General features: G+C 46.6%; 1 protein-coding gene across 6 annotated transcripts in view; it reads left to right on the top strand.

The window, feature by feature from the left end:
- Positions 1–25,084, top strand: part of frem2a (FRAS1 related extracellular matrix 2a) — a 96,586-nt gene that overhangs the window by 9,758 nt on the left and 61,744 nt on the right. For all 6 annotated transcript variants that reach the window (XM_056284938.1, XM_056284941.1, XM_056284940.1 and 3 more), the window contains exon 2: positions 10–99. In XM_056284938.1, the coding sequence (XP_056140913.1) occupies positions 10–99 (90 nt within the window). The remainder of the gene's footprint in view (positions 1–9; positions 100–25,084) is intronic.

Genomic DNA, 25,084 nt, shown 5'->3' on the forward strand with positions numbered 1-25,084 from the left:
CCGTTTCAGCGGACATCAATGACCTGAACATCTGCTACGTGCTGAGGAAGGAGGAGAACGCCACGTCCGACGCCTTCCATTTCTCTGTTCGAGACAACGGTAGGACTGCATCCTTTTGGTCTGTCAGCTATAATTTTACATTTTCAGGCATTTACCATCACATCGTGGTGTGTAGTAATTGGGGTGTACGGATGTGTGTGTGTGTGTGGGTGTGGGGGGGGGGTGTTAGTTTCTCTCCCAATGAGATTGAGACAGAACAAACGAGTGTTGACTGACACAAATTGGCTGCTGGGGGCCAAACCTTCAAAGCGGCGACATCTGCATGATTCAGCAGCCCCGCTTCTCCTGTCTCACATTTTACAACGCGCGACAGTAAAAAGAAAGATTAATATTTGCCTTGTTTTCAGTCATAATTTGTATGATAACAAAACAGCGTTCCCTTTGCCGGTTCCAGCGACAGCAGATGACAACTTGATGACGAGGGTTCATCCAGTTCAGTGTTTGTTTGTGTGGACGTCGTAAAAAAAGAAAAGAAGAAAGAGTTAGTTTGATTACGGTAAAGAACATCAGTTTCCAAATAGAAAGCAGCCACAGATGACGTGACCTCGCTTGTAAGAGTTCAGCAATTTGAGGGCCGCTAAGGCCTCGCTGCTGTGATAGGGTCAACATGCACTGCTCCATGAATTTATTTATACATTTATACAACATATATCGGGCAATGAATATTATAATCCGTCTTTAAGCAAGAGCAGTTTTCAAGTGCCTCACTTGTCACATCTAACAGCACCACCTTCTAATAGCATGCGCTTATGTAAACATGTCAAATTATCACTTCGCCGAATTACAGATATGAAGTGTTAACGAAAATGCCGAGTTTGTCGAGTGTGCGTATTTGCTTGCTAAGTACCTAAACAACAAACCTATGCATAAACCTGCTATTCAAATACTGTAGTCCATTAGCATCCCATGTGTACTGTACCACATGCTGCGTGTTGGCAAAAGCATCTGATAACTGGTGAGGGACAATCGAGACAATAGAGATATGACAATAGAGATATGAGCAGGATCTACTACTACCACTTTCGGCTGTTCCCGTTGGGGCTCTGCTGATTAGACGACCGCTAACTAGCTAGCTAGGGATCATTAGGGGTGCAGTGCAGATATGAGCAGGATAACAGGTTACCTTTCACTAAGGTAGGCGTCCTTCCATTGACCCTACAATACCCTGACCCCTGTAATACTGACGTAGTTGATGATTTTGTTGCACAACGCCAAGTTTACTCATGTTAGCGTACAGTGCACATAGTAAATATGTGGTAGCAATACTGTGGAAAAGAGACTTACGGTACATTCAGACAAAGGCGTCATCACAACCACAATAGGTGCTGGCCACATGGACAGGCGGGTCTGTGAACTAAACAAGGCTGTATCCCAGCAAATGATTGACAGTGACCGCTGTCTCCTGTGTAAATCCTGATTGGATGAACGCGCCACTTGCTGGCCTGTCATTAGCTGTGTCCAGAATCGTTCCCGTGTTCCCTCATGGAGTATTCCCCACATATGAAACACTTAATAATGTACTCCATAAGGATTTTGAGTGCTACTGAATCATCATTTCGCATCTTCTTCTCGTCCCATTGCCCGGTATTTTGACAGTGAAAAGAAGGCAGGAGGGGGGCAAGAGGTGAAGCATTGCATTGTGCTGTTTTTACCGTAAATTAGCGCACATGTGTTGGGCACTAAATTTTCAGTTGCATTGTGGGAATTTTGGGGGGGGTGCTGCATAGTGAATAAATAAATAGAAATTGGTTGGTTGCCTCAGCTTTCAAACACGGTGGCCGTTCAGAAACGTTGCGGAATTTCACCTAAACTATTCACCAAGATCAATTTCTGAATAAAACTAAAGTGAAAAATGGGCCATTTACTTGCTGAATTATCCTTAATTTTAGATCTGCAACGCCTAGTTTAAACATTTGTTCACGATATCTGGAAGGGGCGTGAGGTGTCCGTTGCCTCAAACTTGCATATTGTTGGGCCCGAGTCTACATAGCAACACTGACGCGACACAACAGAATACATTACATGTGTTAACGTACCATTAGACCTAAAATGGTATAGGTTTTTGTGTTGAATACATCTATGTGGCGTATAACTGCCTCTGTAGATGGGTGTAGAGCCAGTTATGTATCACATAGAGTAATACCACCTTAAGGCAGATGCACAGTGCACACTAAACTATCTTGAGGTAGAGATCTAAGTGTTGTTGTGCCACGTTTGGGGCCCATGCATAATAGCTTTACACCATGTACAACAGGCAAGTTTTGAATATGTATTTTTGTGCGTGTATGTGTATTTATGTTTATGCCTGCCGTTTTTTATGATCCGTAGGATAGTGAGTGTGACCCTTGACGTTGACCTTGGTAGACAATAAGAGTTCCAACAAATTCTGGATTATCAGGGCCAAAAAAATCTACCACTACTACTACTACTACTACTTTTGGCTGCTCCTCTTAGGGGTCACCACAGTGATTCATCCATTTCCATCTCTTCCGGTCCTCTGCATCTTCCTCTGTCACGCCACCCACCTGCATTTCCTCTCTCACCATATCCATAAACCTCCGCTTTGGCCTTCCTCTTTTTCTCTTGCCTGACAGCTCCATCTTCAGCGTCCTTCTCCCAATATACCCAGCATCTCTCCTCCGCACATGCCCAAACCATCTCAATCTTGCCTCGCTTGCTTTGTCTCCAAACCGTCCAACCTGAGCTGTCCCTCTAATATAATCATTCCTAATCCTGTCCTTCTTCATCACTCCTAACAAAAATTTTAGGATCTTCAACTCTGCCACCTCCAGCTCCGCCTCATGTCTTTTCGTCCACCACCTTCTCCAAACCATACAACATAGCTGGTCTCACTACCATCTTGTAAACCTTCCCTTTAACTCTTGCTGGTACCCTTCTGTCACAAATCACTCCTGACACTCTTCTCCACCCACTCCACCCTGCCTGCACTCTCTTCTTCACCTCTCTTCCGCACTCCCCATCACTTTAAAAAGTTGACCCCAAGTATTCAAACTCATATGACTTCGTCACCTCTACTCCTTGCATCCTCGCTGTTTTGTTGTCCTCTCTCTCATTCACGCATATGTATCCTGTCTTGCTCCTACTGACTTTCATTCCTCTTCTCTCCACTGCATATCTCCACCTCTCGAAGCTCTCCTTAAACTGCACCCTACTGTCACTACAGAACACAATGTCATCCGCGAATATTATAGTCCACGGAGACTCCTGCCTGATCTGGTCCGTCAACCTGTCCATCACCATTGCAAACAAGAAAGGGCTCAGAGCCGATCTTTGATGTACTCCCACCTCCACCTTGAACCCATCTGTCATTCCAACCACACACCTCACCACTGTCACACTGCCCTCATACATATCCTGCACCACTCCTACATACTTCTCTGCCTCTCCCGACTTCCTCATACAATACCACACCTCCTCTCTTGGCACCCTGTCATATGCTTTCTCTAAATCCACAAAGACACAATGCAACTCCTGCTGGCCTTCTCTATACTCCTCCATCAACATTCACAAAGCAAACATCGCATCTGTGGTGCTCTTTCGTGACATGAAACCTTACTGCTTCTCACTAATTGTCACCTCTCCTCTTAACCTAGCAACTATTACTCTTTCCCATATCTTCATGCTGTGGCTGATCAACTTTATATCTCTGTAGTTGCTACAGCTCTGCACATCGCCCTTATTCTTGAAAATTGGTACCAGTATGCTTCTTCTTCACTCCTCAGGCACCCTCTCACTTTCCAAGATTGTGTTAAACAATCTAGTTAAAAACTCCACTGCCATCTCTCCTAAACACCTCCATGCCTCCACAGGTACTTCATCTGGCCCAAGTACCTTTCTACTCTTCATCCTTTTCATAGCTGCCCTCGTTTCCTCCTTTCTAATCCACCGCACTTCCTGATTCACTATCCCCACATCCTCCAACCTTCTCTCGCTCTCATTTTCTTCATTCATCAGCCCCTCAAAGTACTCCTTCCACCTTATCAACACCCTCTCCTCACTTCTCAGCACATTTCCATCTCTATCCTTGATCAGCCTAACCTGCTGCACTTCTTCCCAGCTCGGTCCCTCTGTCTAGCCAATCGGTACAAGACCTTTTCTCCTTCCTTAGTTTCTAACCTCTCATACAACTCACCATACACATTTTCCTTTGCCTTTGCCACCTCTCTCTTCACTATGCTACATCTCCTTGTACTCCTGTCTACTTTCCTTATCTCTCTATCCCACTTTTTCTTTGCCAACCTCTTCCTCTGTATACTTTGCTGTACTTCCTCATTCCACCAGCAAGTCTCCTTGTCTTCCTTCCTTCCTTCCTCTGTCCAGCTCACACACCAAGAACCTTCCTAGCTGTCTCCCTCACTATTTCTGCAGTGGTTGCCCAGCCATCCGGCAACTCTTCACTACCACCCAGTGCCTGTCTTAACTCCTGCCTGAACTCCACACAACAGTCTTCCTTCTTCAACTTCCACCATTTGATCCTTGGCTCTGCCTTCACTCTCTTCCTCATCTTGGTCTCCAAAGTCATCCTACAGACCACCATCTGATGCTGCCTAGCTACATTCTCCTCTGTCACCACCTTGCAGTCTCCAATCCGTTTCAGATCGTGCCTCCTACATAAGATATAGTCCACCTGTGTGCACTTTCCTCCACTTTTATGTCACCTTGTGTTCCTCCCTCTTCTTGAAATATGTATTCACCACACCCATCTCCATCATTTTCACAAAATCCACCACCATCTGTCCTTCTACATTCCTCTCATTGACACCATACCTACCCATCACCTCCTCATCACCTCTGTTCCCTTCACCAACATGCTCATTGAAGTCCACTCCAATCACTACTCTCTCCACCACTCTCCACCACTTCATCCAACTCACTCCAGAATTCTTCTTTCTATTCGGTCTCACACCCAACTTATAGGGCATATGCGCTGATAACATTCATCAACAGACGTTTGATTTCCAGCTTCATACTCATCACTCTGTCTGACATTCTCTTCACCTCCAACACACTCTTGACATACTCTTCCGTCAGGATTACCCCTACCCCATTTCTCCTCCCATTCACACCATGGTAGAAGAGTTTGAACCCACCTCCGATGCTCCCGGGCTCACTCCCCTTCCACCTGGTCTCTTGTACACACAGTATATCTTCCTACCCTTTCTCCTCTCCCGCTGCCTCTGGACATGCCTTCACCCTCTCCTTCTCCTTTGCCCAATAGTAGCATAGTTTCCACCGGCACCCTGCTGGCCAACAGTACCAGTTGCAGTCGTTGGTAACCTGGGCCGTGACCGATCCGGTATGGAAACCTGATTTATGACCCGCATATTTGATTTGGCAAAGATTTTATGCCGGATGCCCTTCCTGACGCAACCCTCCCCATTTATCTTGGCTTGGGACCGGCACTAAGAATGCACTGGCTTGTGCATCGTCAGTGGCTGGGCCACAAATAAACCTGTAAGATAGCAAATAAACATAAATCCGGCATAGCATTATCTCTTTGTTGGGTTAAATTACTCTATCCCATAGGTGGCACTGCAGCCTCCACAAATGTGTGGCTGCAGTCACACTAAGCAGCATTTTGTTCAGTATGTTAATATATACAAATTCTCAAATTATCAAGTTTTGACCTGTTGGTCTCATCTCTGCTGAATAAATATTTTGTGTATGGCCCACAGGTAGCACTTTAAGCTACACCCTTGCCTGGCTGCAACTATTGTATACAGATCTGTTTTGCAACTGAAAACGTGTCATTGAGCTAATTCTTAATTCTCCACACCAACATTTCATAAGTATTGCACATAAAGAGGAAATACTGCAGTATGCGTACGGTCTACAGGTTGCCCTGCAGATTAAAGACATGCCTACAGGCAACTACTCAGAACAAAAGACACATGCAAGTATGCCACATTGTTAAGCTCTAGCAAAAGTTCCATCATATAACATTATGAATTTTCCATAGCAAATCCACTATGGGCCATTTTCACCTAGGCCTTGGGAAACTGCTAAAATTTTTAGGTTGTGCATTGAAAGCATTAAGACGAACTTCAGACCTCTCCTAACTTCCAGCACTATTCTTTATTCAGTGTGTCCTCCATTATTCATTCAGTCTATGGTTTCACGAACACATACAATAGTACTGTATTACAGTACTTAACACTTTGAACACAAATCACACATAGACATGTAGTTCTTTCATTAAGGGCAATTTGGATGTTCACAAATGGGAGCTTTTCATTGACCTACAAAATTTAATCTGCTTTCCATGTTCTCAGCGGGGTTGTGGCCTTTGTAAGATTCTCTTAAACGGTAGCACAAATTGATGGTTTTGTGACTCATGAGGGACTTGTCAGCGTTTGCTGTAAGGGAGCACTAATGCACTTGCAAGAAAAAGAAAATTGCTAGTCCAGTAAGAGGGAAAGTTCTTTTATGCATGTGAAAGGAGAACTATTAAACAATTGATTGCGGGGCCCGCTACTGTTCTGGGAGCATCGTTAGTGTGTTCATTAAACGGTCTTATCTGAAAAGACTAGACATAACTTAATGGTTTCTTACATGTGGTATATGAGTCGATTTATTTTATCGGCGGTGTGTTGGTGAACTTTGTCCTCGGGTGGGCAGGGTGAGTGTTTTTGCAAAGCAATTCTAGACACAGAATTTTTAACACGGGGGCAAATACATGGACGAAAACACGCTGTGAAAGAGATAGGCATTCAAAGGCTCCACAATTAAGGCCAGAACGACCAAGCCTGTCAATTTGGCGGTTTGGGATTTTCAAAGTTTAATGACTTTGTGGAGGGGGGGGGGGGAGATACAGACCTGCCGCTCCCCGGATTCTCCTAAAAATGCACATGTTTGCAATAAAATGAGTTTTAGATCAATTGCACAAAACAGTTATGATGAGCTCTACCTAAAATGACCGTGAGCGGTCAAAATGACGGCGCGTCATGTCACTATTTACGACGTGTGTTGGTTCATTTCCTTCGTGAAGTCCATTGCTCTGTCCTAGAAACACACCAGCGTCCTCCAGTGGAGAGAAATGGTCTAAACTTGATGTTTGATTATTGCCAACATGTCTGGTTACAGACGCCGTTACAGACGCACCATGACTACCACCGAGGCGTTGCGGTATTTACAGGTGTTGGACAGCGGCCATTTTACATTGTTGGAAAAATAGTATTATAGTTGTTAAAATGTTCATTTTGGTGTCAGTCGTTTCCTAACAGACATACTAACATATGCAATGCATTAATATCTCAACTGGGTATTTATAGCTTGACAGGATATAGAGTTTCAATACCGGCGGTCATTTTGACCGCCCATGGTCGTTTGAGGTAGGAGGGAAATCCCGGGCGTTCTAGTGCTAACTCGCATACCTGCAAGCCTGCCACCACGGCATTAACTCATCTTTTTTGGTACATGTGCGTCCACCACGTGCATGTGCTAACATGCATGCGTGTGGCTGTGCATGCTCATCACACATGCGCACACAAGGACGCACGAGCACAAGGAGTCAGCTGCATAGGCTGCATAGCAGCCAGCAGTTCTCTGGCACAAAGGGGCATTTGATATTTAAGATCCGGGCAGTGGGGGCTGATAATGAGAGCCCTGGAGTCTTGAGCCGGGCAGAGGTGTTGGAACAGCCACTGGTAATTACATGGCCCTATTACAGGCTCGTCTGCAGAGGAAGAATGGCAGGGAGGGCCCCTCTGTCCCTGGAAAAGCAGCTGGGATCACCGTAGTTAACTGTCACGGCCTGAAAAGCACAGCCGCCTCCCCATGGTGCGAACACGCAGTCTGGGGTTAAGAAACTCCTGAATTCAGTTTGTACTGTTGTTTGAAGTCTCGGTGAACAATAGCATTGCAAGGCATACAATACAAATAATTCATTTACATGAAGTTAAAAAGGGGTTTCTGAGCCAAGAAAATCAGTTTTCAAAAGAAAGCCTGTTCTTATTCTCTTGACTTCCGTCCCCTCTCCCAAATCCTGTCTCTTCTTCAGGAGGGTATGGACCATACTCTCTGCAACACTGCTCCCCCGATTTCACTAAAGTTATGGTGCACTCATTAGATCTACAGTAATGTGTGTGTGTGTGTGTGTGTGTGTATGTGTGTGTGTTTTAGTCTTGAAAAATGGCTATTAAAAATAGCCTCTATCGTTTATCACGCCCCTTTTCCTTAATAGCTGGAATGCGGAAAACGATCAGTCCAGAACATTACAGCTCGGACACAAATCCTTTGGCATGCTGGCATCCATTTTAGTATATCTGTGTCTCTCTTTATGCACACGCACACATGTGTGTGCATGTGTTTCCTGCCAGGGTGACTTATTTCATCCTCTCTTTAAATGGCCCTTTGCATCGAAGCAGCGGCAGCACTCAGCTGGAATGACCTCAGATTACACTTGTCTCTAGCAGATGCTGAGAGCCGTTCAGAGTGGCAGGCAGATATTTCTATTATTCATGATGATTTGTGTACACCGTGACAAGTTTTTGTCACTTCACTGGATAGAAACCTGCATTCTGAGCCATGGCTATCACAATCACACAACCATTATCACACAATCACAATAACAATCACACAATCCAAAGGAGTTGAATCGAGTGCAACTGGACTTGGTATATATCCGTGAAGACGTTTCGCCTCTCATCCAAGAGGCTTCCTCAGTTCGTGCCTTTCTGACGAGACCAAGCTAGTCTGACTGGCTGGTGATGAGACTCAGTATTTATCCTCTAGGAGTCGTTGTCAGAGCTATATGTAGATGTCCATGGTTCTTTGTGTTTCGATGTTTACCAACCGTTTACCAACCGTCTAGTCAGAAAGGCACGAACTGAGGAAGCCTCTTAGATGAGAGGCGAAACCTCTTCACGGATATATACCAAGTCCAGTTGCACTCGATTCAACTCCTTTGGATAACCATGACCTGGATGAATGAGAACATTCACAGACAATCGCACAATCATACTACCGGTGTGGGAAGATGGCGGTGCAAACTTCTGTTTGCGGCGGCCTCACCCAGTACCGTCCATGCAGTGTCTTTGTCCACGTCTGCGTCTATGTTTGTGTTTTCGTTTGATGGCTGAGAGAGCCGGTGCTGGATCGGCTGGGAGAGCTTGGTCTGCTGTGTCCTGTGGGCCCAGGGACCACGGCCCTGCCTGGAGCTGTGCCTGAAGAGGTAACACCGAGGGCGGTCTGGCAGGATGCGGAAGCGGGGCAGGCTAAGCTAACTGCTAGCCCATGTAGACCCATGGTTCCAATAACACCGAGGGTGAGCTGGCGGCGGCCTCGCCTTGGCGTTGACTGTGTTTTTGGTGTCATCGCGTGGAGTGTGGGGAGGTGTGTCAAAGGTGTCTGGCTGGGAGAGCTGGTGCTGGATCAGCTGGGGGAGCCCGGTCTGCTGCTGCCTGGAGCTGCGCCCAAGGAGGAAACACCGAGGGCGGTCTGACAGGACGCGGAAGCGGGGCAGGCTAAGCTAACTGCTAGCCCATGCAGACCGGCAGTTCCGACAGTCATCCTGGCGTTCATTGTCTCGGACAGTGAATTTTTGTTTTGTTTTGTAATATGTTGGATGTGTTTTTGTAGTTTTTTTTTGTAGTTTGGATATGTTGTTGCTGTAGTTTGGATGTGTATTTGTCTTTGTGTTGCACTGCTGTGGGCTGGGGGAAACGGTGTTTCATTTCATGTGTGCAGGTGCATGGAACGAAATGACAAATAAACGTTCCCGATACCGGAAATGTTCCTGATCACTGGGTCCCGGGTTCGGCTAGCCGTAAGCTGCGTCTGCTGCATTGTTTGAACTCTCTGAGGTAAAACACCGCCAGTTGCGGCAGCTTCGACAACGGCTGCTCCCCAGTTAAAAATCCATTCTGTCAGCTTAAAGTGGAGAACTTTGAGTTTTTGCATGCATGCTTACGTTGCCTGTATGCAAATGGGACGGTGGAAAATCCAAAGCTTCAGTGGATTTCCAGAATTCGTGGCATTTGCATAGATCTGACCCTCACCCGGGCAGAAAACACATTAGTGTCACACTCATTGTTCTCCGGCCTCTTTCTCACCTGCTTGCGCAACCGACTTGAGACCCGGCGACATCTTGAAAAAACACCGGCAGGCCCCAACTTATCGTTACCATGGCCACCGATGAGGTGCGTTTGACCCCCGTGACCCATCTTTTGTTAAGCTGTCCAAGTGATTTTTACTTATCAGTGCGACGTTGTCAGGTAAAACATCCGCATACTGACACACACACACACACACACACACACACACACACACACACACACACACACACACACACACACACACACACACACTCACGCACACACAAATCCCCTTGCTTTTACAGAAGAGGTCTGTTTGTATATCTGCTGCTGTCAGGAATTGACTGTCAGTCACAGTTTTTCCAAGGTCCTCTCTCCATCTCTCTCCATCTCCTCCCCTTCATCTCTCCATCTCCTCCCCTTCATCTCTCCCTTCTCACATTCTCAGCCCGGGATCTTGCCGGATTTGTTTTATTCATCCGCCGCTCTGTGTTCGTTATGTATTTCCCTCTTTTTGTGTTATTTTGGTCTGCCTCTCGGCCTGTCATTCTTCTCTTCTCCAGAAGTAAAATCTAATATTTTGCCCTTGCGTGTCACAGAGTTTAGTGTCTAATCTCCGAGCGAGCATGTGCCGCTTTATTGAGAGCATCGGCTCCGACTCGGGCTTCAGGATTTGGATTTAATGTTGCAGTCTCCATGTCTCTTCTGCCGTCTGTCCTGCCTGTCTGCTGTGCATCTGCATATTTGTGTGTGTGTGTGTGTGTGTGTGTGTGTGTGTGTGTGTGTGTGTGTGTGTGTGTGTGTGTGTGACTGTATTTGTGTAGGATTACATTGCGTCCTGTGGTTGTCAGTGTCACTTGTGATGATCTGCATCTCATTAGAGTTGTGATGAGAAAAGGGACGAGAGATTGATGGAGGGCTTTTCCTCATTCTAATCATTTTTGACTCTTTAATTTCCACGCCTGACAGCTGAGACATGAGCCTGAGACATATTGGCCAAACAACCTAAAATGACAATACAAAGAGAGCAAGAGAAATTGGTTCGAAAGGTTGTTTTTTTTTAATTGTAATGGATTTTGGTTCTGTGTTACCTTGCTGGACAGAGATAGGAAAGCTGCCAGGAGAGCGATAAACACTCCAAACTCTCCTCGTTGTGGTTGCTGCTGCTGTGAAAAAACTTCCAGCTCAGATGTTCTTTGTGGAGGAAGCCTCCATACCCTATTTCAGTACTCGGATGCATCAAACATTTGAATGAATTTAGCTACCGGGAAAAATAGAAAACCAACAGTAACGGGAGTCCCCCATGGATTAGATTAAGACCCACTGATCTTTATGACATAGTGTCTTAGCATTTTGCTGTTAAAATACTTTTTCATCTAATTTTTAGATAATATACTAATGTACAATAACAATATAATATGCAATACAATGATACTGCTCATTAATGATAATATAATATACAATACAATGATAATATACAATAAGAGCGCAACGGAAACAGATTCGGAAGGTTTTTTTTTTTAATTTGTAATGGATTTTGGTTCTGTGTAACCGGAAAGCCTCCAGGAGAGTGGTAGATATTCCAAACTCTCCTCGGTATGGTTACTGCTGTGAAAAAACTTCCGACTAAAGCTTTCATTGTGAAGGAAGCCTCCATACCCTAATTCAGTACTCAAATGTACCAAACATTTGAATGTATTTAGCTACCGGGAAGAATAGAAAACCAACAGTAATGGGAGTTCCCCATGGACCGGATTAAGACCCACTGATCTTTATGACTTGGTCTCTTAGCTGTTAAAATACTTTTTCATCTAATTTTTCCCCATTTACTCTTTAGTGTAGCCGCTTCACATTTCCATTACTACACCTATGGCTATGGAGGAGATGGTGACTGAAGTATCATTCTGGCCACAGAAAGAACAAATCTGTGCAAATGACAAATCCTGCTCAGTCAATATTTAGTTCTGCTGCCCTCATCTTCTCGTCTGTCTCCTACCTTCTCCGCCTCTTGCCGTTTCAGTTCTGTTCCACTACATCCAGCAGATTTGGATGTTCCCAGAAGACATAACTTTCTAATTTAAGTCTTGAGAAGGTCTCAGTGAAACCTTACATCTGCAGTAACACCATTAGCGTTCAGGAGAGGAAAGCAATCAGAATCCACTTTAGTTGCCGCCGTTTTCGTCGTCCGCTCTCTGTGAAAGTAATTTCACCTCTTACGTCTTTGTGCATGCTCAATAACCCTGGTAAGGAAATCACAGAAGGTTGAATCAGTTCATCTGGACACATCGTTTATTGAGAGAAACGTTCCATCACTCATCTAAGTGAGCTCTTCAGTCTCAACTGACTGCAGGTGTCCCCACCCTTATCAACAATACAGTGGCATAATGACCGAAACCAACAATTGTTTTCATATGCAAATATGGGGGTGACCATTAACATTCTAACGCTAGTTAATGGTCACACCCATATTTGCATATGAAACTGGTCGTTGGTTTCAGTTGTTATGCCACGGGTTGACAGAGAGGACAGGCAGTGTGTGTGTGTGTGTGGTGGGGGGGGGGGCAGAATCCAGAGTAATTTGAGATATGATACAGTATGTTGGTGTGAACGCTGAAGAGAAAATGAAAAATTTAAACTTAAGTGGAGCGTTGCTTCGAGCGGTCGGAGAAGCCGACGGGGGGAGGGAGGTCGGAGCGGGGAAGAAGCGAGGAGAAACCGGGCAGCAAAGTTCATCCTTTCACATACGCTGTACTTCCAGGAGTGCCAGTAACCATCCTGAGACTCATGTAATTTCCCCCTCCCGTAAATATTACATTGACGGCGGGGGGGGGGTGGCGGGGGCGGGGGTGTGCACTGTAGCGGGAGTTCACGGTTCTGCTTGTTTGCTTGGAAAACAAGCTCCTTCTCAGTGAGAGTACATGGAAATGCTGCTGGATGAGGAGGACAATTGTCTCAAGGGGTTATCATTCACCTGACACTCTCCAATACTGTACACACTCACACACACACACACACACTCACGTGTCCTCATATGCATATATGTGTGCAAGAGTAGCCCTTCAGGCAGCCATCATTTCTCTGTCCCCGGAGCCTTTTACCTTTGAGCGATGCCCAAGGTAGTATGGCTTGTCTTTGCAGATATCAGTGGGGAAACCATGTGGTTATTAAGTGAATCACAAGAGCTTCAAAGAAGCGCAGATTCCCCTGCCCCCAGATGTCAATATCTAATGAGAGTCGTGCAGCGTTGCTTCGGGTACTTCTGCCATGCCTGGCGGATATTCTATCTGGGAGCAAGACAACGCTTGCAAGCAACTTTTACTACCCTGGGGGGGGGGGGGGATAAGGTGCACACCGCACACCCTCACTCACAGAAACATGCAAAAACACACAAAAACAACAACCCCCCCCTCATGTGACTGCACCAGTGATCGGCATATTTGTGCATGTGCAAACATGCCGATCATTGTCACATGCAGCAGTCATGATGATCTAGATAATTATCCCATTTTGCTCCGACTGGAAGTTCTGCCTGGTTCTGCCTGGTTCTGCCTGGTTCTGCGTTAAGCACGGCAGACAGGGGGAAGATACTGAAATATTCCTGTGAAGAGCCACTCGCAGGATCTGCAGAATGCAGTATAGATGGCCACAATCCACTTGACAGTCACATTAAGTTATAAAATCGTGTGCCCTCTCACCCCGGGAAAACTGTGTGTGTGTGTGTGTGTGTGTGCGCGCAGCAACAACACACGACAATTTAAAATTCCCTTACCGTCGAACAGAATTCGAGATACTTGTGTTTTTGCCCGGGGCCCCGAATATGAGGTCAGCACACTGATAACTGGCCATGCCTCTGGAGGTATCGACCGTCATGCTGAGTGCCCTGGGCAAAGTTTAAGTGCCGGAGAACACACATACGTCCACGCTTGCACACACACACACACACACACACACACACACACACACACACACACACACACACACACACACACACACACACACACACACTTGGAATGAGAGAGCGAGGAGGCGAGAAAGAGGAGGAGTGTGAAACATATAAAAGCTTTTTTTTTTCTGCAAGGTGCCACTGACAGACCCCAAAGTGGTCTTTCAGTCTGACTTGTGCGAGGCACACACACACATACACACACGCACACGCACACACGCACACACACACACACACTTCACTGAACTGCAGAAGTAGCTGAGACGCCTTCCACGTTCTCTAATCCTCTTTGCCGCTAGCGTTGCGAGTGGTCAACGCTCTCTCTCCGCTGTGCTCTTCTGGCGGCTAGACGCCCGTCAGGATGGAGGTCTACCTCCATCATGTTTCTCACTCTGGCCGTGAGAGAGGCGAAGCGTCTGAGCGGATGGACTGATGTCTGCATTTCTTAAAAAAAAAGAAGATTAAGACGGCATTCGGTCTGGACAGGTGGTTTGTGCGCTCTTGGGAAAGTATTGATTGGCTGATGGTAGAACGGATACGGCAGCGATCATGTCAGCGAAGCGAGTCAGTAGACCGCTCTAACGTGCAACCACCGTGCAACAAACTAGACAAATTTCATCGACTGGCGAGATAGAATAGAGACTTTTCTTCATCTGCCAGTCCATCTGTCCAGGGTGTCTCCCCGCCTGCCGCCCAATGACTGCCGGTATAGGCTCCAGCATCCTGCGACCCCAACTGGGACAAGCGGCTTGGGTAATGGATGGATGGAATGGATGAACGTGTCAGTCTCTTGTTTGTTAAAACCGCTGTGAAAAAGCCAACGCTCTGCCAGATGCCGGAAAGGTGAATCAGTTCATCTGGACACAACTAGAAACGTGTCATCGCTCATCTAAGTGACCTCTCCAGTCTCAGCTGACTGCAGGTGTCCCCAGCCTTATAAACAATACAGCGGCATAACGGCCGAAACCGTCGACCAGTTTCATATGCAGATATGGGCGTGACCATTAACTGGAGCTACAGTGGCCATGTGTACTATTCACAGAGGATTGGGGAATGGTTGCAATCACAGCATTGTAGGATGTGGTGACAGATGTACTCTTACGCCCCCCCCCCCCTTGGTTCAGGGATGGTCGTTCCCTCTTCACATCGATGGCGGTCAGTTGAGAGTGATGATGTCATTTACATGAGTGATGAATAGTTCCTCCCACTAAACGTCAGATAAGCTGATTCAACTTTCCGGGATTTCCTCACCTGGGTTATTGAGCATGCATCAAGACACTCTGCCAGACGAAGACACAGAAAATAAAAACAGCTTGTTTTCCTGTCCAATTTCTTTCCAAAGCTCTGCGTGAGGGGAACTTGCCCAGTTCCTGGGATGGATAGCATAGCTGCTCGGTTTACTGTTGCAGGGAGTGGGAGACTCACGAGCAAAGGATGGCAGAAACGGAGGTGGGGGGTGGGGTGGGCAGTGAGCATGGAAGTTAAGGACCACACTACCAGCAGCAGAACATACATATATAAAACACTGTGTAGAAGTAGCTAACAGGCCCTGTGATTAAGGATGTCGTGTTCCACTCAGGTGCAACAACCACACACACACACACACACACACACAAAGCTGCACATACCAAGTGAACTTGCACTACAGCGACTTCAGAAACGAGGCATGTCTTAAATCTAAATCTTTTAAAACGGTGATTCTCAACCAGGTCCTCAGGTACCACCGATACTGCTGGTTTTCTATTCTAGCCGGTAGTTCATCACATTCACCATGTTGTTCCAGTTATTCCGGCCTCCAATCATGGAGGTTTTACACCTGGAACAACAAGCCAATGTAATTTATCGTCTTGCAGTATAGAAAACCGGCAGTAGTGGTGATACCTGAGGACCTAATTGAGAACCACTAATCTATACGCTTTGCTATGTCTGTGGATAATCTTGCAGGCCCGGTGACCAAAGGTGTCAGAGAATATGATAAATACTACCTTATATCTATCCAAATACAGATTATAAGGGCAGAAGGTATGACCTTCGTCTCAGATTCACTCTGAATTAAATACTCATCTCATCTCATCATCGGCCGCTTCTCTGGGGTCGGGTCGCAGTGGCAGCAAGCTAAGTAGGGCACTCCAGACGTCCCTCTCCCCAGCAACACCCTCCAGCTCCTCCTGGGGGAATTCCAAGGCGTTCCCAGCCCAGATTGGACATGTAGTCCCTCCAGCGAGTTCTGGGTCTACCGGGGTCACCTCCCAGTCGGACGTGCCTGGAAAACCTCCCAAGGAAGGCACCCAGGAGGCATCCTAATCAGATGCCCGAACCACCTCAACTGGCTCCTTTTGATGCAAAGCAGCAGCGGCTCTACTCCAAGCTCCTCACCCTATCTCTAAGGCTGAGCCCAGACACCCTACGGAAGAAACTCATTTCAGCCGCTTGTATCCGCGATCTCACCCTTTCGGTCACTACCCAAAGCTCATGACCATAGGGGAGGGCTGGAATGAAGATTGACTGGTAAATTGAGAGCTTTGCCTCCTGGCTCAGCTCCCTCTTCACCACAATGGTCTGGTACAACATCCGCATTACTACTGATGCTGCACCAATCCGCCTGTCAATCTCCCGCTCCATCCTACCCTCACTTGTGAACAAGACCCCAAGTTACTTGAACTCCTTCACCGGAGGCAACAACTCATCTCCAACCCGGAGGGAGCAATCCACCATTTTCCGGTTGAGAACCATGGCCTCAGACTTGGAGGTGCTGACTCTCATCCCGGCCATTTCACACTCAGCTGCAAACCGCCCCAGTGCGCTCCGGAGGTCACGTTCTGATGACGCCAACAAAACCACATCATCTGCAAAGAGCAGAGACACAATTCTGAAGTTCCCAAAACGGACACACTCCTCACCTTGGCTGCACCTTGAGATCCTGTCCATGAATATCACAAACAGAATCAGAGACAAGGGACAACCTTGGTGGAGTCCAACACCCACCGAAAACGTGTCTGACTTTGTGCCAAGAATGCGGTCACAGCTCTCACTTTGGTTGTACAAGGACCAGATGACTTGTAGCAACTGCCCTGGTACCCTATACTCCTGCAGTACCCCCCACAGAGTGCACCGGGGTACACCGTCATAAGCCCTCTCCAAGTCCACAAAACCCATGTAGACTGGCTGGTCAAACTCCCATGCGCCCCTCAGCTCCTCCGCAAAGGTAAAGAGTTGGTCCCTTGTTCCACGGTCAGGACGGAATCCACATTGTTCCTCCTCGGTCCGAGGTTCAACAACCGGTCGGCGCCTCCTTTCCAGCACCCTGGAGCAGACTTTCCCAGGGAGGCTGAGCAATGTGATGCCCCGATAATTGGAGCACACCCTCCGGTTCAGCCAGTTAAATGTCGAGGAAAATAAACAGCTACATCAGATCATCGAGCGGTAATTATTCTAGTTCAGCTGTCCTATTAATCAGCTATATTCTGATTTGTGTTTTCGCATTTATGAGAGCGATACCCAGATTTAGTAATCTTGCCTAAAAATCTTATCTAGCTGTTATCAAGCTGTGAAACACCTCGGCACAATTAGACAACGCAGTGGAGGGTGAGACAAAGCATCACACACACACACGCACAATTAGCAATTGACTGTTGACTAGAAAAAAAACACCATCTAATAAAACATTTCTCCAGAAAGAGAGAAAGTAGGACTGTAATATATTCTTAATAATGCCACAGTTCAGATCTGAAGAACTTTGCAGATTTATGATACCATTCGGATGGCAGCGATGTGATAATAATAATAATAATATCAATAATAAATCAAACTTGTATAGCGCTTTTCTAACACTCAAAGTCACTTTGCAATAAACGGGGTGAAACGAGACAACGGATAAACATAACACAGACATACAGGGGTGGATGGGAAGGGGGGGTGGGTTGGGGGGGGGGGCTATGAGAGGGAGAAGCGGCAGCCACACACGACGCCGGCGGCGCTCTCCGACTCAGACACACACAAAAAGGCAGGAAAAACAGAAAACAACGGCACTGTTTAGTAGTAAGTGTTGTGTTGGTGCAGTGCAGAATGTAATGGCGCATGTGTTATCTGCAACGTGGACAGTACACATATGGTGGAAACCGCCTGGGATGCTGGCTGGGCCTCGTTCTTATTCATGCAAATGGGTGTTCGAGGATTGTGAAACTCACAAGTCCGAACCGATTCGGGTTTTTACTGTGCAAGAGGGGAAATCATTTTGCAGCTAAGTGACATATGGCAACGCACAGAAGCCACGGTAGGAATGAGGAGAAACAGCTGGGTAGTCAGCACTGACAGACACGGTTCGCAATCCAAGCAGAAGTACAGATAAAGGGGGTGTCCGGGTAGCGTGGCGGTCTATTCCGTGGTAGTCTGCAGCCTTCCCTGGATCAACAGAGGGGGTGGAGCAGTGACCAGGACAGCTCGGAAAGTGTGGGGTAATTGGACAAAAATTCAAGTGGGGAGAAAAAGTGTGTGTGTGTGGGGGGGGGGGGGTACAGCTATCATCATATGTGTGGAATAAGGATAGCTGTGATAAATAAATAAATAAAATGAAAACACACAAAATGCTTCCTTTTTTTTTGCTTTAGACTGCGTGACTGTTGCATTGTAATCTGTGGCTAACAGACAGCCCGTATTACTATTGTTGATTTAGTTTACTTCCATATTTAATCTTAGGAACAGTAGATATTTGGTCATTATTCTTGATGGTGGGAAAATTTTCTTGCTCCTTTTGACCCGCAGTCAAAAGAATACAGCTTCCACACACTGTGGTAGCCATACACAACTTTAATAGACCACCTTTCCACAGCTCATGAGGATACACAGCTCCTCAGCCAGTGTAATGGGTTGTATGAGCATCGCCAGTCAGTGACATGGATAATGTGGCTGTGATTTCTGATGAGGATTTTGACATCAGAATGTCAATAAAGACCCTAGAGCCCTATCTAGAGGGCCTACACTCCTCAGTTCCCCACCTGGACTCATTCATTCATTCAGTCAAACGGCACAGTAGAGCCGGACTGCAGTCTAGCTGCAGCTGAGGAGCTGTTCTGTTCTGTTCTGTTCTGTTCTGTTCTGTTCTGTTCTGTTCTGGGCCAGTCAGTCTCACCTACAGCAAAGCAAAGGAAATCAGTGTACTACTACTACTAGTTTTGGCTGCTCCCGTTAGGGGTCACCACAGCAGATCATCTGTTTCCATTTCTTCCTGTCCTCTGCATCTTCTTCTGTCACACCAGCAACCTGCATGTCCTCCTTCACCACATCCATAAACCTCCTCTTTGGCCTTCCTCTTCTCCTCTTCCCTGGCAGCTCCATATTCAGCATCCTTCTCCCAATATACCCAGCATCTCTCCTCCACACATGTCCAAACCATCTCAATCTTATCTCTCTTGCTTTGTCTCCAATCTGTCCAACCTGAGCTGTCCCTCTAATATAATTGTTCCTAATCCTGTCCCTCTTCATCACTCCCAATTAAAATCTTAGCATTTTCACCTCCGCCACCTCCACCTCCCCCTCCTGTCTTTTCATCAGTGCCGCTGTCTCCAAACCACATAACATAGCTGCTCTCACAACCATCTTGTAAACCTTCCCTTTAACTCTTGCTGGTACCCTTCTGTCACAAATCACCCCTGACACTCTCCTCCACCCACTCCACCCTGCCTGCACTCTCTTCTTCACCTCTCTTCTGCACTCCCTGTTACTTTGAACAGTTGACCCCTAGTATTTAAACTTATATGCCTTCGTCCTCTACGCCTTGCATCCTCACCATGCCACTGTCCTCCCTCTCATTCACGCAAATGTATTCTGTCTTCCTCCTACTGACTTTCATACCTCCACCTCTCCAGGCTCTCCTCATCCTGTTCCCTACTCTTACTACAGATCACAATGTCATCTGCAAACATCATAGTCCACGGAGACTCCTGCCTGATCTGATCCGTCAACCTGTCCGTCACCATTGCAAACAAGAAAGGGCTCAGAGCTGATCCTTGGCGTAATCCCACCTCCACCTTGAACCCATCTGTCATTCCAACCGCACACCTCACCACTGTCACACCTCCCTCATACATATCCTGCACCACTCCTACATACTTCTCTGCAACTCCCGACTTCCTCATACAATACCACACCTCCTCTCTCGGCACCCTGTCATATGCTTTCTCTAAATCCACAAAGACACAATGTGCCTCCTTCTGGCCTCCTCTATACTTCTCCATCAACATTCTCAAAGCAAACATCACATCTGTGGTGCTCTTTCGTGACATGAAACCATACTGCTGCTCACTAATTGTCACCTCTCCTCTTAACCTAGCTTCTATTACTCTTTCCCAAATCTTCATGCTGTGGCTGATCAAATGTATACCTCTGTAGTTGCTACACTTCTGCACATCGCCCTTGTTCCTGAAAATCTGTACCAGTATACTTCCTCTCCACTCCTCAAGCATCCTCTCACTTTCCAGGATTGTGTTAGACAATCTAGTTAAAAACCCCACTGCCATCTCTCCTAAACATCTCCATGCCTCCACAGGTATGTCATCAGGACCAACTGCCTTTCCACTCTTCATCCTCTTCATCGGTGCCCTCGCTTCCTCCTTGCTAATCCACCGCACTTCCTGATTCACTATCCCCACATCATCCAACCTTCTCTCTCTCTCATTTTCTTTATTCATCAGCCCCTCAAAGTACTCCTTCCACCTCCTCAACACACTCTCCTCACTTGTCAGCACATTTCCATCTCTGTCCTTCATCACCCTAACCTGCTGCACATCCTCCGCAGTTTGGTCCCTCTGTCTAGCCAATCGGTACAAGTCCTTTTCTCCTCAGTGTCTAACCTCTCATACCACCATACGCCTTTTCCTTTGCCTTCGCCACCTCTCTCTTCACTTTACGCTGCATCTCCTTGTACTCCTGTCCACTTTCTTCATCTCTCTGACTATCCCACTTCTTCTTCACCAACCACTTCCTCTGTATAGTTTGCTGTATTTCCTCATTCCACCACCAAGTCCCCTCGTCTTCCTTCCTCTGTCCAGATGACACACCAAGTACCTTCCTAGCTGTCTCCCTCGCTATTTCTGCAGTGGTTGCCCAGCCATCTGGCAACTCTTCACTACCACCCAGTGCCTGTCTTAACTCCTCCCTGAACTCCACACAACAGTCTTCCTCCTTCAACTTCCACCATTTGATCCTTCAAAGGAAATCAGTGTTCAAAAAAATATAAATAAACCATCATAGGAAGCATTCAAAGTGGCCAAATCCTCAGAACGTGAGCGATACGACTGCGATGTGGGCCACTCCACTTTCACAAGGCGACCGGCCCACATCAAGTAAAAAGAAGAAGAAAGACACCACAGACACAAGGCTGAAGCTTGACAGAATTATGTATTGGGCCATGTTGTGATGCCATGAAGGTGTTGGCTGCCGCGCCATGCATGTGTGTGTGTATGTGTGTGTGTGTGTGTGATGGCTTTTAACACGTGGTTATGCGTTGAAACCAAGCCCCGTTTGCCACACAGCAGTATTTTGCAAACGTTCTGAAAATTTTTTAATAAAATGTCCGTGACCCGTTCATAAAGAGGGAGACCGAAAGTGATTCATTATTGGTGGCTTAAAGTGGAGCAGCAGTGCCGTGCTATTCATGACGCTGACTCTCCCAATCCCTTAATCTCACATGATATGGTTTCTTGAGTATTCCCTTTTCTCATTACAATTTTTCTTGACTTCATGTTGTTTATATTTTTAAATCTGTTTTATGTGGCAGTGGAGACGGCAGTGGGGGTTTTTAACTAGATTGTTTAACACAATCCTGTGAAGTGAGAAGACGCCTGAGGAGTGGAGAGGAAGCATGCTGGTACCGATTTTCAAGAACAAGGGCGATGTGCAGAAGTGTAGCAACTACAGAGGTATAAAGTTGATCAGCCACAGCATGAAGATATGGGAAAGAGTAATAGAAGCTGGGTTAAGAGGAGAGGTGATGATTAGCGAGCAGCAGTTTGGTTTCATGCCACGAAAGAGCATTACAGATGTGATATTTTCTTTGAGAATGTTGATGGAGAAGTATAGAGGAGGCCAGAAGGAGTTGCATTGTGTGTTTGTGGATTCAGAGAAAGCATACGACAGGGTGCCGAGAGAGGAGGTGTGGTGTTGTATGAGGGAGTCAGGAGTTGCAGAGAAGTGTGTAGGAGTGTTGTGGGATATGTATGAGGGCAGTGTGACAGTGGTGAGGTGTGTGGCTGGAATGACAGATGGGTTCAAGGTGGAGGTGGGATTACGCCAAGGATCGGCTCTGAGCCCTTTCTTGTTTGCAATGGTGACGGACAGGTTGACGGACAAGATCAGGCAGGAGTCTCCATGGACGATGATGTTTGCTGATGACATTGTGATCTGTAGTGAGAGTAGGGCGCAGGTGGAGGAGAGCCTGGAGAGGTGGAGGTATGCGCTGGAGAGAAGAGGAATGAAAGTCAGTAGGAGGAAGACAGAATACCTATGTGTGGATGAGAGGGAGGACAGTGGAATGGTGAGGACGCAAGGCGTAGAGGTGATGAAGGCATATAAGTTTAAATACTAGGGGTCAACTGTTCAAAGTAACAGGGAGTGCAGAAGAGAGGTGAAGAAGAGAGTGCAGGCAGGGTGGAGTGGGGGGAGGAGAGTATCAGGAGTGATTTGTGACAGAAGGGGACCAGCAAGAGTTAAAGGGAAGGTTTACAAGATGGATGTGAGACCAGCTATCTTGTATGGTTTGGAGACAGCGGCACTGATGAAAAGACAGGAGGTGGAGCTGGAGGTGGCAGAGTTGAAGATGCTAAGAAGAAGGACAGGATTAGGAACGAGTACATTGGAGGGACAGCTCAGTTTGGACAGATTGGAGACAAAGCAAGACAGGCGAGATTGAGATGGTTTGGACATGTGTGGAGGAGAGATGCTGGGTATATTGGGAGAAGGATGCTGAATATGGAGCTGCCAGGGAAGAGGAAAAGAGGAAGGCCAAAGAGGAGGTTTATGGATGTGGTGAGGGAGGACATGCAGGTGGCTGGTGTGACAGAGGAAGATGCAGAGGACAGGAAGAGATGGAAACGAATGAGCCACTGTGGCGCCCCCTAATGGGAGAAGCCGAAAGTAGTTGTAGAGATCTGTATGTATGTGTGTGTGTGTGTGTGTGTGTGTGTGTCTATATATAAACTCTCCCTCTCACCATTTTTCAGGTAGTGTGTGTCTTCCTCAAGTCAGGTGCTCTACCAGAGGCCTGGCAGTGTGAGGGTTTCTGTGCAGTATCTTAGCCGTCTCTAGGACCACACTCTTCTGGACAGAGGCCTCAGATGTTGTTCCTGGAATCTGCTGGAGCCACTCTCCCAGTCTGAGCGTCACGGCGCCTAGTGCTCCTATTACCACTGGGACCACTGTGGATTTCAACCTTCCTCATCCAATCTAGTTCTTCCTTCAGCCCTTGGTATTTATCTAAAAAAAGAAACGATAAAAAAAAAAAAATACAGGAGTCCCAGTGGTAATAGGAGCACTAGGGGCTGTGACCCCCAAACTGGGTGAGTTGCTCCGGCAGGTTCCAAGTTAATGGTAATGGCAGCACTTTTTATATATATGTACGTATATATGTGTGTGTGTGTGTGTGTATACATATATATATATATATATATATATATCACATTGGCAGCTGGTGAGTGCATAATGCAGGAAACAGGCTTGTGCTGAAATGCACTGGAGTTGTTTTTTCCTTAAATCTATCTTTATATATGTGCTTATTTTATTTTTATTTTTATTTTTTTATATTATTTAAGACAGTATATTTTCTTACTTGTACCACCAACGCCAAAATAAACCCGTAGTGCGTATAATGCACATGGCAGTAAAATAATTTCTGATACTGACTCTGAGTAACATACACCAGCATGTTCAGTTGGTGAGGAATAAATCCCTCGTGTTTTGTGTGACGTGTAGGCTTTAAATGCCGGGGCTGGATGTTGTTCCCAGGCCGGCCCTGCAACACGGGCTGGGGCCAGCTGGATGCAACTGTTTGATGGTCGACAGACAAACTGAAAAAGGGGGAAACTTCACTATTTTCATTTTGATGTCAGGAGGTGTCAGAGCTCTGTGAAGGATTTGCACTTTTCAGACACACACAATCAATCAATCAATTAATCAATCAATCAAGTTGCAATAAGGCCTACCATTAATTTACTGTTGTTAGTGTCCTGTAACAAGTGAAACAAATGTGGGCATCCGGGTGGGGTAGCGGTCTATTCCGTTGCCTACCAGCACTGGGATCGCCAGTTCGAATCCCCGTGTTACCTCCGGCTCGGTCGGGCATCCCTGCAGACACAGTTGGCCGTGTCTGCGGGTGGGATGCCAGATGTGGGTATGTGTCCCCTGCACTAGCGCCTCCTTTGGTTGGTCAGGGCGCCTGTTGGGGGGGGGGGGCGGAAGAACTGGGGGGAATAATGTGATCCTCCCACGCGCTACGTCCCCCTGGTGAAACTCCTCACTGTCAGGTGAAAAGAAGCGGCTGGTGACTCCACATGTATCAGAGGAGTCAGCCCACCCCGGATCGGCAGAGGGGGGTAGAGCAGCGACCAGGATGGCTCGGAAGAGTGGGCTATTTGGCCGGTTACAATTGGGGAGAAAAATCCAATAAATAAAAACTTATTTTTGCTAAAAGGCTGAGTCAGTAGTTTTGAGTGACAGGTGGGCCCACAAGTGCAGATAGAAGCCAACAATGGTCTAACTAACTGACCATAAATAGAAACCAATGCTAGTCTAACTGACCATAAATAGAAACCAATGCTAGTCTAACTGACCATAAATAGAAACCAATGCTAGTCTAACTGACCATAAATAGAAACCAACACCAGTCTAACTGACCATAAATAGAAACCAACACCAGTCTAACTGACCATAAATAGAAACCAACGCCAGTCTAACTGACCATAAATAGAAACCAACACCAGTCTAACTGACCATAAATAGAAACCAACACCAGTCTAACTGACCATAAATAGAAACC

This window comes from Lampris incognitus, chromosome 8 (genome assembly GCF_029633865.1).
Source record: "Lampris incognitus isolate fLamInc1 chromosome 8, fLamInc1.hap2, whole genome shotgun sequence".
Taxonomy (NCBI): Eukaryota; Metazoa; Chordata; class Actinopteri; order Lampriformes; family Lampridae; genus Lampris; species Lampris incognitus.